Source organism: Grampus griseus (genome assembly GCF_964374135.1).
Source record: "Grampus griseus genome assembly, chromosome: 4".
Classification (NCBI taxonomy): domain Eukaryota; kingdom Metazoa; phylum Chordata; class Mammalia; order Artiodactyla; family Delphinidae; genus Grampus; species Grampus griseus.
The window spans coordinates 81655477-81671397 of NC_138997.1; the positions used below are offsets into that span (position 1 = coordinate 81655477).

General features: G+C 47.9%; 1 protein-coding gene across 5 annotated transcripts in view; it reads right to left on the bottom strand.

Annotated features, from left to right (window-relative positions):
• TBC1D1 (TBC1 domain family member 1) overlaps positions 1 to 15921 on the bottom strand; it is a 231486-nt gene that overhangs the window by 20348 nt on the left and 195217 nt on the right. For all 5 annotated transcript variants that reach the window (XM_082653232.1, XM_082653233.1, XM_082653231.1 and 2 more), the window contains 4 exons: positions 11830 to 11991; positions 7404 to 7562; positions 2388 to 2632; positions 190 to 349 (listed from right to left, as the gene is read on the bottom strand). In XM_082653232.1, the coding sequence (XP_082509358.1) occupies positions 190 to 349; positions 2388 to 2632; positions 7404 to 7562; positions 11830 to 11991 (726 nt within the window). The remainder of the gene's footprint in view (positions 1 to 189; positions 350 to 2387; positions 2633 to 7403; positions 7563 to 11829; positions 11992 to 15921) is intronic.

Genomic DNA, 15921 nt, shown 5'->3' on the forward strand with positions numbered 1-15921 from the left:
GAAGTTAAGCAGGTCCTGAAACTCCCGAAGCCTGATCCTCACTCACTAAACTGAGAATGACAAATACCACCCTGTTTTCTGCAGAAGACCCAGGTATAAAAATGAGAAGAGTCACCACGGAGCGACGACACACGGTTCCCCTCTAACTCGAGGACGTGGGTCCTGGCGAACAGACTCACACACACTCACCAAAGACTCTGGCTACGAACCCCAGGGGGAACTGCGAGGCGAACACTGTGAGGAACCAGGGCGCGGCGTAGAGGCTGGGGCCGATCTCGTGCTCCTCCAGGTGATTGTACAGGTCTCGGTGGTAGTCGTGGAGCAGCCTCGAGAGCTGGTACATCTGGATCTGCAGGGACACGCACACAGAGTCACCGTGGGAGATCAGCATCCACCCCACTCGGAGGCGGAAGGACCACGGAACTCTCTTCGTGGCTCCTGAGACGCCCCTGCTCTCGCCCTCCGTCATCCAGCGAGTGCTCGCTCGGGCTGCTGTGGCCAGGCAGGGGCTGGGCTGGGCCCGGGGCGCTCACGGCGGGGCTCCTCCGGCCACGGCCTTTCTTCTTACTGTTCCCTCATGCTCCTTGGCTGGGAGAAGCTACGCATCTATCCTGAGGCAGCATTTCGTAAACGCACATTCTTAGCAAAACCCAAAGCCAGGGGAATCTGAAGTAAAAAGGCAGCCTCTCGCCAACAGCGAAGTGAGAGCACAGATTCTGCAGAAGGATGCTACTGTATCTGTTCCTTAAGTTCCCGGTGAACGCCCCCCAAACCACTCAAGAGGCAGGACAAGTGTGACTTCTTCAGGTTTACAACACAGGAAAGTTAAAATAAGCTGACAAGCGTTTATCTCGAGATGGAGAAACCTTTTCCAACTGGGCTGGACGTGAGCTCAGGGGGCTCCCTCAGAGTGATGCGGCCCTGGCAGGAAGCCCATGAGGGTCCCGGGGCTCACAGCTGGCCTAGAGCCAGCCCCGACTGAGCAGTCCCTGGCCCGACCCCAGAGGAACAGTGACCTGGAGAGGGCGCTACAGCCGGATATGTACTGCCCATAACGGAAAAACTGTTTCCGGGAGGCCAGACAACATAGTTCTCTCAGGTACCAGCTGTGGCTCTTTCGTATCAAAAAGAAATCTAATCTCTAGGCCACCAGCCCAAACACAGCCGTGTGTATACTATACTACACACGACTTGTGTAATATACTGTATCAGTATATACTGCTGTATACTATACTATACAAATCTGAAAAATTCCACTCTCTTCGATGGCAGGCGCACCTACATTAAATACGCTAACGGGGTTATGTAGGAAGAACCTGACAGCATGTGTGGCACGTGTTATGTAGGCCCAAATCTCCTAGTGAACGGGATGGCTTCCTTCTATGGGATTTATGTTCACGCGGTCCACACACACAGGTGGAGGTGAAAGGATTTCTAGCCATGTTGTTCAATGCTCTGGAAGAGTCCTTGGCTCTAACGTACACTTTCTAAGGCTCTGAAATCAGAGTATCTTGCTGGTAAACAAACACGTAAACACATATTCCAACATTTAGGAATATCCTCAAAGCAGGATCCAGAGTTCTCCCCACCTCTGAAAGGCAGTGGTAGCAGCAGTGGAACACACTGTTGTATGGGGTTTTCTTCTGACATGACCTGCCACCTGTCACTCATTCATTCAACAAATACGGACGAGGTACCCACTTCATCCCAGGCACTAGCCTAGGAACTAGGGACTCAGCCCCAAGACAGGTAAGACCCCTGCCCTCTCATGATATACGCTAAGGAGAGCCAGAAAATAAACAAGTAAATAAATAAGGAAACAAGATAATTTCAGGCAGTAAGTGTGTTATGCAAAAGGAATGAGACAGGATCATGTGACACAGCGAGCCAGGGTGGGTGGAAGAGGGGGGGACACGGCGCCTGCGTGAACAGGTGATATCTGAGCTGGACATGGGATGGCAGGGGTTGAGGGGTAGGGATGGGATCCCCGGCAGAGGAAGGAGCAAATACACTGGGAGGTAGGAATCAGACCACCTGAAGGTGGTTTGACAAAGGGTAAAAGGGAGGGCGCTCCGGAGTCAGACAGGCCTAGGTTTAAATCCCAGCTCTGCCACCTGCTAGCTGTGTGACCTGCTCAAATTACATAACCTCTCTGAGCCTTAGCTTTCCCATCTCTAAATTGAGCTGATCAACAATGTCTTCCTGAAGTTTGAGGAGGTAAGTGCACATGCAACATTTGGTGTAAGGCCTAGCACAGAGTAAGTTCTCAGCAGTGACAGATGTTACAGTGTTAACTGATGGTGGGACAGTTCCTGAGATATACCTGGAAAGGGATCATAAACATTTTAGAGTTCATCTTTATCAAAGACTTAAGGAACGCCCTCTACCTGTAAAATAATCATGTCTGGCCGATACTGTTTCCGCAGACCCATGTCAAACATCAGAAACTTGAGCATGTTGAATGCCTCTTCTTCGCCCATATGAAGCAGCAGAATGCCTGCTACAAAGCTGAGACCTTGGCAATAGCCTACTTCCTGGTCTAGAAGCGAGTAGGCCTTCAAGATGTTGTAAAGTGACAGCTGCCCCGCTCCTAGCTGAGCAGAGAAGTATGGATGTGTTGGAAAGGTTCGCCCTGTGAAAACAAAACACATTTGTTGTATTTTGAAAAAAAGAAAGCCTACTGAACCAGAAATCTGATGTGCTTTAGGTTAAAGCGACAGATCTTTCCAAGTGGGATCACATCATCAATCAGCTCTATAAACAAGGTCAGCTGGTTGTTCTTGGAATAATGCTTGCAATTAAAAACTCAGCAGTTAATCATGCTTTCAGGTGAAAGAAATGAGAACCGCCTTCGGGCCTGCAGATACCTGGACTTCCATCTAAAACAGGAAGAAGAGTGTCTATCCTCTAAACAGGAGTCTAGTGCCCAGAGGAGCGCTCAGCTATGGTTCTCTACCCAACCCCACTCCAGCACACGCCCCGATCAACTCTGCCCAGACTGCTCGTTTCCCTGCAGGTGTTTCACACCACACGCACATTTCTCCTCTTTTAAACCATAGGCAGTGCTTTGAAACACAGTGGGGAGGAGTAGGTGTTTTCTTTTATACAAAACAATGACCTCTCAGCAAGAGGTTAAAATAAAACGCTCTCGACATCCCGATTTTCACAAAAAGCTGGTACTCAGACAAAGTTTAAAAAGACTTCTTCTGTCCAGGAGGCATGTGTGGTTGATACCTGTCAAATCCCACCTCCCCCTCTCCTTTTGGAATGTGACTGATGGGGAAGTGTGTTTCTAGGGAGCAGAAAAATGCCTGATTAAAGAGGCGCTCAGCCGGGGCCACGACTGGACCCAGGTGAGAATTACGGCCTTGTCTGGATCAGCAGAGGCAGAAGTGTATGGAGGCCACGAGGGGAACATTCACCTTAATTATGTGCTCTCAGCAAAGGGAGGAGGATACATTCGTGTGTTCTTCCTCAGCCCCGTGAGAAAGCACTGGATCAATCCAGATCAGTTTATCCGAACTTGACTTAGGAGGGCAGCAATAGTCTTTGCCTGATTTCTTGTCCTGGGTTCATTTCTCTCTCGCTACTCTACCTCTCCCCGCAACAAACCTTCCTAAACGCCCCCTGCACAAGTCACCCCACTGCTGGAAAGCCATAGGGAGCAGTTTCTAAGTCTGCTCTCTGATTCAATGGTGTCCCTCCATTTCTGGACCTGTTCCAGTGTCCCGGCCAACCTGCCTATCGTGGGAGAGGCCGGACAGCGTCCCAGGGGAGGCACTGACAACGGGATACCCAGGAGAGCAGCAGCTGACAGGGTGGAGGGTGACCTGGAGCCCGAAGGGGGTCTCTAGCTCGCTGTTCAGTGTCCCCTCCCCCATGGCCTTTCATGCGGCCACGACCAGATGGGAGGCACAGCCAGAAGGCAGGATACTGGGCAATACAGATTGTCCACCCAGGATGGAGAGCCGGAGAAGAGAAGAGTTACAATTACCTGAGGGCAGCACAAATGGATGTGCTGGAACCACACCTAGAGGGTGGGGCAGGTTCCGGAACTAAGGCCCCAGCATGACTTGCTAAGTGTCATCAGGTACACTGTCTCCTCCTGCCTCAATGGGGCCAGCTCTGACAGCGTTTCTCCACCTAACCAGAGGAGGAGAAGGCTGTGTTGGTCTGCAGTGGACAAAGCCAAGACACAGAAAAGCCATACAGTGTGTCCTAGAGGGAACATGATATTCAGAGACTGAGAAGAGCAAGGTTCTAGAACTTTCTGCCACTGAGTAGTGGCCTGTAACTTGGGCAAACCACATCACCTCTGAAGTGGAAATAATGTGTCCAAGTTCATACAGGACCGTGTAAAGCTGAAATCCAGCAAAGCTAGAGAATATGGTTCACAAACTGTAAAACACTGCCCAACTACGAAGTCTATTATTCTCACTCCTTGGAGGAAAACATATTGCAAACCTGATTAGATTAACAGCTAATTTCAGAAAAGTAAAGGAAAAGCCAGGAAAACAAAAATCCTTGCAAACCCCAAATACCTCCAACCAATAAGCACTCTGTTCTTCTGGCCAGGATACGGATGTCACTTTCTTAAGAAAAACTGAAACATGATTTGTTTTTGCTCTGCCCTACACACCTCTGCTGGGCCTTGAGTGAGTCACACTGTAGACTAAATTAAAAAGTGCAGACAAAACAACTGACTTGGCAAATACCACCTTGGTGAGAGGTGAGGGGGAAGCAACGGGCAAAGTTTGGAGGAACTTCTAGGCGAGGCCTCCGTGAACCCAGCAGAGCCAGAGCCTGGCAGGCAGGGCACCTGGTCCACCGCTGGACCTGGGCCAATATTCGGCTCTCCCAGTTCAAGGGAGGAGGGAAGGCTGGCCCTGGAGGAAGCCTGGAGAGACGCACCGATGTCACCTGGGAAACGCACTGCTGGAAACAGAGCTTCTTTGGGACCTTGGGAGGGCACTGAGAAGGCATCTGAACTGGGGGCCATGACTGGGAAAGAAGTGAGGTGCAGAGACAAGGCTGGCGCAGTCGGGGTGTGGCGTGGGGCTGCAGCTGGCCTTCGGGGTTGCAGAGGGTGAGGGTGGGAGACGGCAGGGACAGAGAGGACGTGAGTGCAGCCTGGCCCCGCCTGGGAAGGAGGAAAGGCCGAATCTTGCCTCTTGCAGACTCCAGGCCAACTAGAGGAGTGGCAGCCGCTGGCCCCTGGGCAGGGCGGTGCCTGAAGGTGGCTGCGCAAACACAGGTCCCCGGGGGACAGCCCCACCCCGAGCCCGTTGTGCTGCTGACATGGCCTTTTCCTCCCTCTGCAGAAGAGTAACTGCATCTGAGCTACGGGAGGCAGAGGCCCAGTCCTGCACGTGGAACAATGAGGAATATTTACTGAAAGAAAACTGAGAGAAGAGAGGAGTTAGGAGGAAACTTCGTCCCCATCTCCTCCTCCCATCCCGGGTGGGGGCAGAGACCACGTGTGCTCCTTCCTCCCTTTCAACCTCCTACCCGAAATTTATTTTTTTCTTCATTTCACATGATAGGAACATGTCACTTTTTCTGTTACTCACCACATGAGCAAACACTGCTACTGCCAATTCACAAAACTGCTTCCGTAGGGTCAGCGGGCCAAATGGGCTCCAGCCCCAGGCCTCACATTTTCACTGTCCCCAAGGCGCAATCACGGCCTGTCAGCATCACCCTGCACCCAGCCAGCCATCTCCTAGGAACGCATGGGGCTCCTGGGCAGAGGGCCTCAGGGATGGAGGGGCCTACTGCAGCACAGAGCCGGAGGGGGTTTAGGTCCTGGCACTCAGCTGTGTGACCACGGTCAACACCTGACCTCGCTGCGCTTCAGAGACTTTTCTCATTTCTTAAAGAGGACACAGGGCCAGTTTTCCAAGGCTGCCGTGAGGGTCACGTGAGACTGGGATGCCAGTGCGGGGCCTCACGGTCAACATCAAGAGATTTAGTAAGCATCTACTATGTGACAGATTCTGTCCTAGGAGCTAGGGTACAATGGCAAATGGCCCCAGTCCAGCCCACAGAGGGAGGGCTGCATCCTACTGGGGAGAAAGGCAATAAAAAGGCACTGCCACATAACTAAGGGACAGTGGAGGGGGGGGGTTACAAGCACAGGCCTAGAGTCACACTGTTCAGTGGCACACCAGCCGTGTTACTTTGGACAAGTGACTTAACCTCTCTGCATTTCAATATTCTCAGCTCCAAACAAGGATAGAACAACACCTCCCTGATTGTGTTGTGAGGATTAAAGAAAAGATTTTAAGTAACTCCACCCAACATTTGGTCCAAGGTAAAGTTAAGTACTAGCTTTAAACATTAATGATAATTGTCATAATGGTAAATGTGATAAGTACGCTGAGGGGAGTGTAGAGGGTGGGACAAGGCTTAGCAGAGGCACCTAACCCAACCTGAAGGTGGGAGAAGAGGCTATATCAGGGACAGCTTCCCAGAGATGACATTTCAACTCAGACCTGAAGAGGGACATTTACGAAATCTACCCTGACGAAGTGCTGTGTGGCTGGACAGAAAAGCCTCGGTACTGCCTGATCCGGCCTCGCACCTCACACGGCTGGGAGGAACCCGGTGGGCCCAGAACACGGACTGGGGAGCCCCGGGGTGGCGGCAGCCAGGGTGGATGTTCTGGAAGCAGGACCATGTGCCCTAGAAGCGGCAGGGCCGGGAGCCCACGGGGTTGCCCAGGAGCCCTGCTGTCAGCAGAGCCAGAGACGGAGGCCGCTGGGGGCGGAGCAGGCAGGAAAGGATGTCCCCATCTGGGGCTGCTGACAAGAGAGAAGGCCTTCTGTCACCATGGCTACAGCCTGCCTCCACAAGTTCTCCACTGGTGGCAACTGCAAAGGTACCCAAGACACCGTTTCCACCTTAGCGTTTTTAAAACTGCTCGAGAGACGAGGCGCCTCCCCGTTCCCAGAATAAAATCACCCAGGGTGCACTCACAAGCTCCTTTCTCCAATTTTTCTAATAAATCCTGTTTGTAAACCGTAAAGACTAGGGAGTGGCTCCTGTAATTAAACGCAGCCTCAGCTCTGACACCTGTGTTTCCAGGATGTTCCTTGGGTTGACTGCAAAACCTCCTATCAATATCTGAGTCACTGAACTGAACCGTGGTCAGAACTGGCGCCTCCACGCCAGCCACCCTCCATGCTGAGCAGAGGTAATAAGCCACCCGGCGCAGACGGAGGTTTCTTTATAGACCTGAGAAGACATTTGTGATGACTCCAGGGCTTTGTTAATCGAAAGTCTCAGCAGCGAATTCTGGTTGCTAAACCTCAAGGCCGAGCACTAAATAACTCGGACAGTGTCTTCAGACTTTTCAAGTGAGTGAAACTTCCATTTTCATGTCAAATCGACTGCAGGCTTACCGAGGTCGATGAGAATGGCGTGCTGGTGGGAGGTGAGCTGCTTTAAGAGCTCTTTGTATGGCGTGTCCTTTGGCTGCTGTTTACTGGGAAACGGGTGTTTTAGGTGGTATTGCTCTGCTAGGAATTTCCAGATTTCGCCCCGGTGATGTCGCGGCACACCTTCAAAAGCGGGGGTGGAAAAGAGAGAGAGGGGCTTCATGTACAGAATTCAACTTAACAATAAAAACGAGTTGTGCTTCAGTCCACTGATCCAGCTTCTAGTTCCACTGTGAATTAACTGCATAGGAATGGAAATAAAGCAACCAGAATTCTCTCGTATTTGCTCCCTTCCTTCCTTCCTCCACACTCTCCGCCATTCTTCCCTCACCCCCCTGACCCCCCCCCCCACCTTTCGTAGCACATATCTAGGTACTATGTGCAGACTGTGCTAGACTCTGCGATAAACTGATGAATGACATGAACCCCTATGACTGGCACCAATTACTAACGTCCTTGGGAAATAACTGCAAGCATGTAAAATGACACTGCAAAATGGGATCTCAGGGACTTCCCTGGTGGCCCAGTGGTTAAGAATCCACCTTCCAATGCAGGGGACGTGGGTTCGATTCCTGGTCGGGGAACTAAGACCCCACATGCCGCGGGGCAACTAGGCCCACGTGCCGCAACTACAGAGCCTGTACGCTGCAGCGGAGGATCCCACATGCCGCAACGAAGATCCCAACGAAGATCCCGCGTGCCACAACTAAGACCTGACACAGCCCCAAATAAAAAATAAATAAGTAAAAAAATTTTTTTTAAGTTTAAAAAAACAAAAGTGAACTCAGAGAAGGGATAGATCCAAAGAGGTGAGTGTGGACGAAGGAGATCTAGGTTTCCTGGACTCCTTCACTTGTGCCAAGACTCAAGAGTGGGAGAAAGAAGAGAGAAGCCAATTCAGAGGAAGGGAACCAAGAGCGTTTCCACAGGCCTCCCTGGGCACACGGCACATGCAGGAGGGAGCAGGTGGCAGTCAGGCTGGAAGGGCTTTACTAGAGGCAAAACTGAGGGCAAGAAACCTGCACTTTATTTGGTAGCCGAAGGGAGCCACTGAATGTTTTTGAGTTGGGGAAGGAGTAGCCAAATCAAAGCTGAGATTCTGGAATACTGATTGGACGTCTTTCTGCAAGCGTGGGCTGGAGGAAGGGGCCAGTGGCTGCACAGGGGACAGTCTGCATGAACATGCCCTGGTGGGCATTCAACATGGACCTACAAACAAGAAAAATGATCTAAGAGCCTCTACCTAATGTTTTAGACGTGATTAACTTAAATACTCAAAGTAATTTTAAAATGTTGTCTAAAACTAAGAAACGTCCTCTTAAAGTCAATGATGTTACTCAGGTCAAACCCCATTAGAAAAAGTGACTGTTTTGGATCAAAATTCTTGGGTTCGTGATTCCGTTGTTTCAAGGCCCGAACGTGGAAATGGGGAGACAAAGAAAACGGCAGGATAAGACATCAAACCCTCCTCATCTCTGAGGAGTGCTCTTCAGAGAAAAGGAGCCTCGTAATCAGGGATTAATCTCCCTTTCCATCCAGAAAAAAACCGTGAGCCCTTTGTACCCTTCCCTGCCACTCGGAGAGCCTACCCAGGAAGGTCGTTTGCTAGTTTCCCCAGCCGTCTCTGACAGCAGATCCTACTCCGGGAAAGAGCAGCAGCTGACACTCCCTGTGAGGTGACCAGGCGCCGTCACCATCCTGAACACGTTACATCATCCCCACAACCCGCTGAGGGAAATACGATGATGCTGCACATGGTGCAGATGGGGAAACAGAGGCCCCTTGCTGAGAAGAGGTGCCCCAGCTCGTTGCTGGCAACCCAGGGAAACTGACTGCCGTTTTCTCTCAAAGTTCTCACTGTCACACAAGCTGCTACTCAGATGGGTACTGAGGAAAATATCTTACATTCCTACCTGGCAATTAATAATAAAATCATCATTTGTGAATCTGAACCAGAAAGCCAATTTCATTTAGTACAGATTCACAGGAGCTGTTTAGAAAGCATCACTCAGCCATCTCTTGGAAATACTTACGGGCTAGTCAGTAATTTGGTTTTACACTGTGGGAGAAACACAGGGACACACTTAACTGTGACCACATCCTACACGTTCTCTGAATGTTTAACTCGGAGCCAACTGGATGACCCTGTGTAGTGGGCTGAGTGGTGGCCTCCAAAAAGGTATGCCCACGTCCTGATCACCTGAGACTGTGAATGTTGCCTTATTTGGGAAAACGGTCTTTGCAGAGATAATTAAGTTAGGTAAAGACCTTGAAATGAGGCCACAACCCAGAATGACAATGTCTTTAGAAAAGAGTCACACAGAGGAGAAGACAAGAAGAGGAGGCGATATGCCCACAGAGGCAGAGACGGAAGTGACGCAGCCACGGTCAAGGAGTGCCGACAGCCACCAGAAGCTGGGAGAGGCCGAGGGCGACCCTGTCCACGCGGCCTGACTTCAGACTCTGGCTTCCAGAACTAAGAGAGAAAACTTTCTGTTGTTTTAGCCACCAATTTTGTTATCATTTGTTATGGCAGCAACAGGAAACTAATCCACCCTGATATCTGCTTTTTTATACTGTTCTGTTTCTTTTCTCCCTACTATTCCTGCTCAGAGATGTATCTGGAGGGGTGGGGAGATGTGCAGACACATACACACCTCATACTTCACACTGTATTAGAAACAAATGTGGGCTGAAAAACAGTCAGCATGTTACGTGATTAATAGTGGGGCTTTTCACAAAATATTTTTGTCAAACTGGGAAATTTCCCAAGTTATGAGATGAACAATTTCCCCTTATTACTAAATCATTCCCATTATCTTATCAAACCTTTATTTTGGGGAGGAAAAAAATATTGGCCGTCCCTGGACAGTACCACATATTCTGGTGTTTAAGAGAAAGCTTAGATTTTACGATTTAAAAACAAAGGGTCATGCAAATCGGTGCCAATGTGTTTGCTAAGAATGACCTGGAACAGCCTTCCGCACGCTCGGTTTTGCCTCCACTCCTAACCCCAGAAAGAAACCTGGCAGTGGACTGGGCGCGCAGGCAGGAAGCCACCCTCCCCCCAGATGTAAATACTTTTTAATTTTTACTCACTTTAGAAGTAATATATGCTCACTATTTAAACGTGAGAAAAACAAACAAACCTTCTGAAAATACAGAAGGTATAAAGAAGAAAGTGAAAAACCATTCATAACTAGAGGGAACATATAATTCACCACCCAAAGTGGGAAGCTTTTGAAAGCGAAGGGGAGGAAGGCTATTAATTACTGGACAGGTTGTAAAGCAGGGCTATGCCGGGTAACCCGGATGGATGGCCATCCTGTCTACAACTCAGGTTATCTGCAAACATGTCAAGGATGTCTTTCTACATATACACATATGGAGATACACAGCTGTACATGAGGCCACGCTGTCCTTTCTCATTTAACGACTGACCTCTGACACCTTTTACTGCCGTCAATATAAATCTACTGCGTTATTTTCAAGGAATATGACATGCGTGTGGTCACGCAGTTGGGGTTTTTCGGGTTCCGCTTTGTTTTTTGGCCATTAAACACTGCCACGATCTGCACTCTTCCCACTGCAGTACATTTTTGACTGATTCATTTCTAGAACGGGTTTCTATACGTGGCAGTGCTGGGTCAAAGGTGAGCAGAGTTTGCTTCTGGCCCATATTGCCAACTGCTCAGGTAGCCTCTTTGCAATCCCACGCCTAGAAAAGTACGCTCCAGATTACAAACTTCTACACCTTCATACCTTCAGAGAAATCCTTTAAAACCAAAGTAAACTCTGAATTATTTAAAATTCCCTAGAATTATTCCTCCTTCTCCCAAGTTGACACCCTAAAATCCTGCCACCTTGATCGAACGTTAACTTGGGATGTTTATAAACCTCTTTATTTCCGTCACTTGGGGGTCTCATTAAGAGGAGAGGCCTTCTTAGCCACACAGCGTCTTTTATTTCAAGGGCTGCAAAGTAACTGGAGAGCTGGAATCCAAACCCGAGCCTACCTGCCTTTAGTCCGGCCTGGACACTATGTTACCTCCCGAGAGCATCCAGATAGAAGGCACACAGTTCACTGTCAGTTTACTATTTCACTCAGCTTATCATCACATCATTACCCAGTTTGTAAGCAACTAAGCCCTTAGGTATTCTTTTGTCTTCTTCCTGTTTCCTTAATTAACTTAATTAAGAGGAATCATGAAAGGTAATGAAACTCACATCAATTAACTAAGACATCTGGAAACAGATTAGGTAAAGACATGATAAATAGGAGAGAGATGGCCACCGAAAATGGACTTAAAAATTATTTTTTATTCCATACTTCTTCCCCAGTCATCAGTGAGGGGTGAGGCCGGCTGGACTGATTCCCAGTTAAGCTTACCTTGCCCAACAGCCGAGTGCATTTTTTCCATGTCAAACTTAATTTTTGATCTTCCTGGAGTGGTAAGCATCTTTTCCCACACTGTAGTTACTTCTTTAAGACAAGGAGTGATTTCTTCATAATCAAGCTTTAGGCGCTTGTTCAGCAAATCATTCTCAGAGGCTAGCACAGACAATTTAAGAGCACGTTAGTGAATGCTACAGCTCCGTGTCTCCTACTTCACAGCACAGCTGCCTGCTCATCACCACCGCTGAGACGTCAAGCAGCTACAAGCCAGCTTAACAGGTCCAAGGTAAAGACACGGTTCCTGCCCCACCACAGCTTCCTTACCTTGGAAGAAGCTAAACACCTAGGAGGCATCTTTGATTCCTCTTAGTCCTTCACCCCCAATGGATTCTGCTGGCTCTACTGCTAAAATACACCCCACACCTATCCAGTTCTACCCATCTCCACATCTACCCTATTAACCAGAGACATCTCAAGGGCAGGAACTATGTGTTGGAATTCCCAGCGCCTGGCATGACGAGCTCTCAACAAAACTTCATCTAAACTACGATAGGCTCTCCGAGGATAGTTCCTTCTTATTTAGAGCCAAACCTCCTTTAAGTAGCTTCTACCCTTCGTCACATTTCTGCTGCCTGGGGCTGAACAGAATAAATCTACCCTTTTCATGTGGCATCTCCTCAAATATATGAAGATAGCTATCATTTCCTACCAAACTTATTCAGCTTACAGCTGCATTAAGAATTATACCTAAATTACCAAACTTGGGGGGGGGCGGGGGCAGGGGATCTAAGAAGGATTAAAACTGACAACCTCACTCCCACCTAAAACCACTAAATCCTATTCAGACAAGGTGGTAACGTTGTCAGCCCCCATATCCACTCCACAACCTATCTCCGATCTAGACTGTGAGTTTATTGGGAAAGCAGGTAGGATACATAGCTCAGCATAAGCCAACATACAGGCTTCTGCAGAGCTGTAAACTTGTCTTCTTTATGATAATAATAAACACTATATGTCTTAAGTACTCTATATTTAGTAACATTTAATCTTTTTTTTCTTTTCTTTCTTTTTTTTTATTGGGGTACAGTTGCTTTACAACGTTGTGTTAGTTTCTGCCGTACAACGAAGTGAATCAGCTATATGTATACACATATCCCCTCCCTCTTAGACCTCCCTCCCACTCACCCCCCATCCCACCCACCTAGGTCATCACAGAGCACCGAGCTGAGCTCCCTGTGTTACACAGCAGGCTCCTACTAGCTATTTTACGCATGGTAGTGTATATATGTCAATCCTAATCTCCCAATTCATCCCAACTCCCTTCCCCCGCCCCGTGTCCACGCATCTGTTTTCTACGTCTGCGTCTCTAGTCCTGCCCTGCAAATAGGTTCATCTGTAGCATTTTTCTAATCTTCAGGACACTGTGAGGCAGGTATCTTTGGATGAGACGACTGAGCCCCTCCCCCAAGGCCCAAGCAGGAGGCGGAGTGGGCCTGGGCCCCTTGCCTTTCTCCACCACACTGCAGAACTTGCTGTGATTAATTATACACATTTTCTGAGACTAGGCAGGTATCGATTAGGGGCCTTAAATGTTTGATAGAATCCAGTGGAGCTATGTGGACCTAGACTTTTCTTTGTGTGAAAGAGACTCAATACAAATTTTATCTCTTTGACAGATATAGGGCCATTCAGACTTCTTTTCCTTCTTATTTCAGTTGTGATAAATTGCACCTTCCGATAAGTTTGTCCATTTCATCTAAGCTGTTAAGTTTATTGGCGAAGAGTTGTTCTTAGTCCCAGAGACACTAAGTCAGTGCACACCTCGCACAATCTGCTCTCCCCCCATCCCACAAATCCACTCCCCCGCCCCAACTTTTACTCTGGAGGAGACCGAGGCTGAGCAGGTTCATTACTTTGTCCAGGGCCGCAGAATCAGGATGTGCTGGGTGCAGGATTTTTGCACCCTGGATTATTTTTTAAATAGGAATTACAGCTATTTCACTGAGTTGCTCCTGTGAGGATTAAGTGAGATGAAATATACTAACCATCTACAAGATGTCTGCTAATTAGCAAGTGCTCCACAAATTACCAAAAATATAAAAGCAAAAAAAAAATCGAAATAATGCTGCTTTACAAACCAAGTGCTGATAACATGAAATATTTTCTTTTTCCCCATTAGAAATTGAGCAAATGATAATAACTCAAAGAATCTGGCTAATGCTAACCTGACAGTAAGATCTTAGTCATCTTATGCATGTTTTCTGTACTTAACTGACCCAGTTACTGCCTTTAAGAGTACAAACGCATCAAAAGATGGCGCTGAAAAGGGCTGCAGAGATCCCTCGTCCAGCCTCTCACTTCATGGACACAAAAACTGAAGTTCAAAGTGAGCAAGGGACTTGCCCAAGGTGATTTACTAGCTGGTGGGTGGCCAGGAGACTCTAGGCCTACTGCTGCCTCCTTCTCATCTTCTGTGATTTTTCATCTTCTGTCTTCATTCTTTTCCTTCTTACTTTGAAGAACACATTTTCAAGGTCCTGCTAAATAATTCCCTGCATGTATGTGGAGTTCAAATTTTTTAAAAATGTCAACCCTCAATTTCTCTCAGCTTCTCATCTACACATAGTAGATGCCATTAGAGCTGAGCTAACCCTTGTGGCACATAAGGTTCAGGGCCAGCCCTGCCAAACAGTGACTGCAAGCAGTACAAGGCTCTTGGGGCCAAATGTACATTTCTCTGGCAGTGAATTCTGCTGTGAGCACGCCTGGATACTAAAGAGCCCAGAAAGCAACAAGAGGAACCTCCTCTGAAGTCAACAGAACAGAAATATCTGGCCAGAAAATGCAGCTGAAAAGGCTTATTAAGCTATGTATTTTGCTGTTGGCCCAAGCAACAGCCTGCCGTTTCAGTATCCTGACAACACTGCTCCCTAAACCAGTGGCCTCCAAAATGCCTTATCAAGCAAGGCAGATGGTGCAACCCCACAACAAACATCAAGGCTCTAAGGCAAGAACTTGAGATACAAGACCAAACTCTTTTATTAAATAAGTGTCTGCAAACCCATGTTTAAGAGTTTCCGAGGCTAGGAGAAACCAGGACTAAATGAGATCAAAATGTAACTTTGCAAAAGAGTCATCTAATCGCCATTGAATGTGGATGTGAGTTACAACCTGGACTGCAGACTAATAATGTTCAGGTCTGATTATGTCACCGCACAGGGTGTGCTGTGGCTGCCTGTCCCAGTTCTGCTCTATTAGCAACTGCCTTCACGGACAAAATGCTCTTCCAACTGCCACCATCTCCTGAAAACTTAGAAAGGGAAGGAAGGCTAAGAGGCTGGGAGTCTCAGTAATTAAATGACGCCCAAACTTGTAGAGATTTTCGAAAAACTGCACTCTATCTAATTTTTTTTTTATATAACCAACGTGTAGTACTTGTTTAACTAGGAAAATCTTTTAAAAATACCTTCAATGATCATCAGTTAAAACTCAAAATTCACTGTGTTATCGTTATGCCGATGTACTATCTGCAACATTAAATTATATGACTCAGTCCAATAAGCAGCATAGTGCTGACCAAAACCCATGGTTGTGGTGAGTCACCCTGCTGTCCTGCGTCAGGCTGCTCCATCATCATTTATAACGGGGGAAATGGCCTTGCAGAGGGTGCTGCAGAGGCCTGAGGGTCGGGGAGAGAGGCCATGCATTTCAGTCCCAACACCACTGAAAAATTAGCTGTTTAACTTTTGAGGAAATCACAATTCAGCTTCCAATGGTCTACAATGAAGTGAAACAGATTTAGATGACGTGGTTTGATTCTTTCTTGAATGCAGTGCTCCCGGAATAGTAATAAATATTTGATCCATATATTCAAAAGCCAGGAAAAAGGCTTAACCATAGGAAGAATCCCCTCCTATATGTTCCTCTCATTTCTTTCCCAAAAAGCATGCAATTCAGCCTGAATTCTTGATCAACTGCAAGCGCCACTTCCAGCTGCAATTTAACCTTCCTTTAAAAGTAACTGGAAAAAAAAAAAAAAGCGATAAAATGACTGCCTCTCTGGTGCACTCCTGGTTGGTTCTTGTC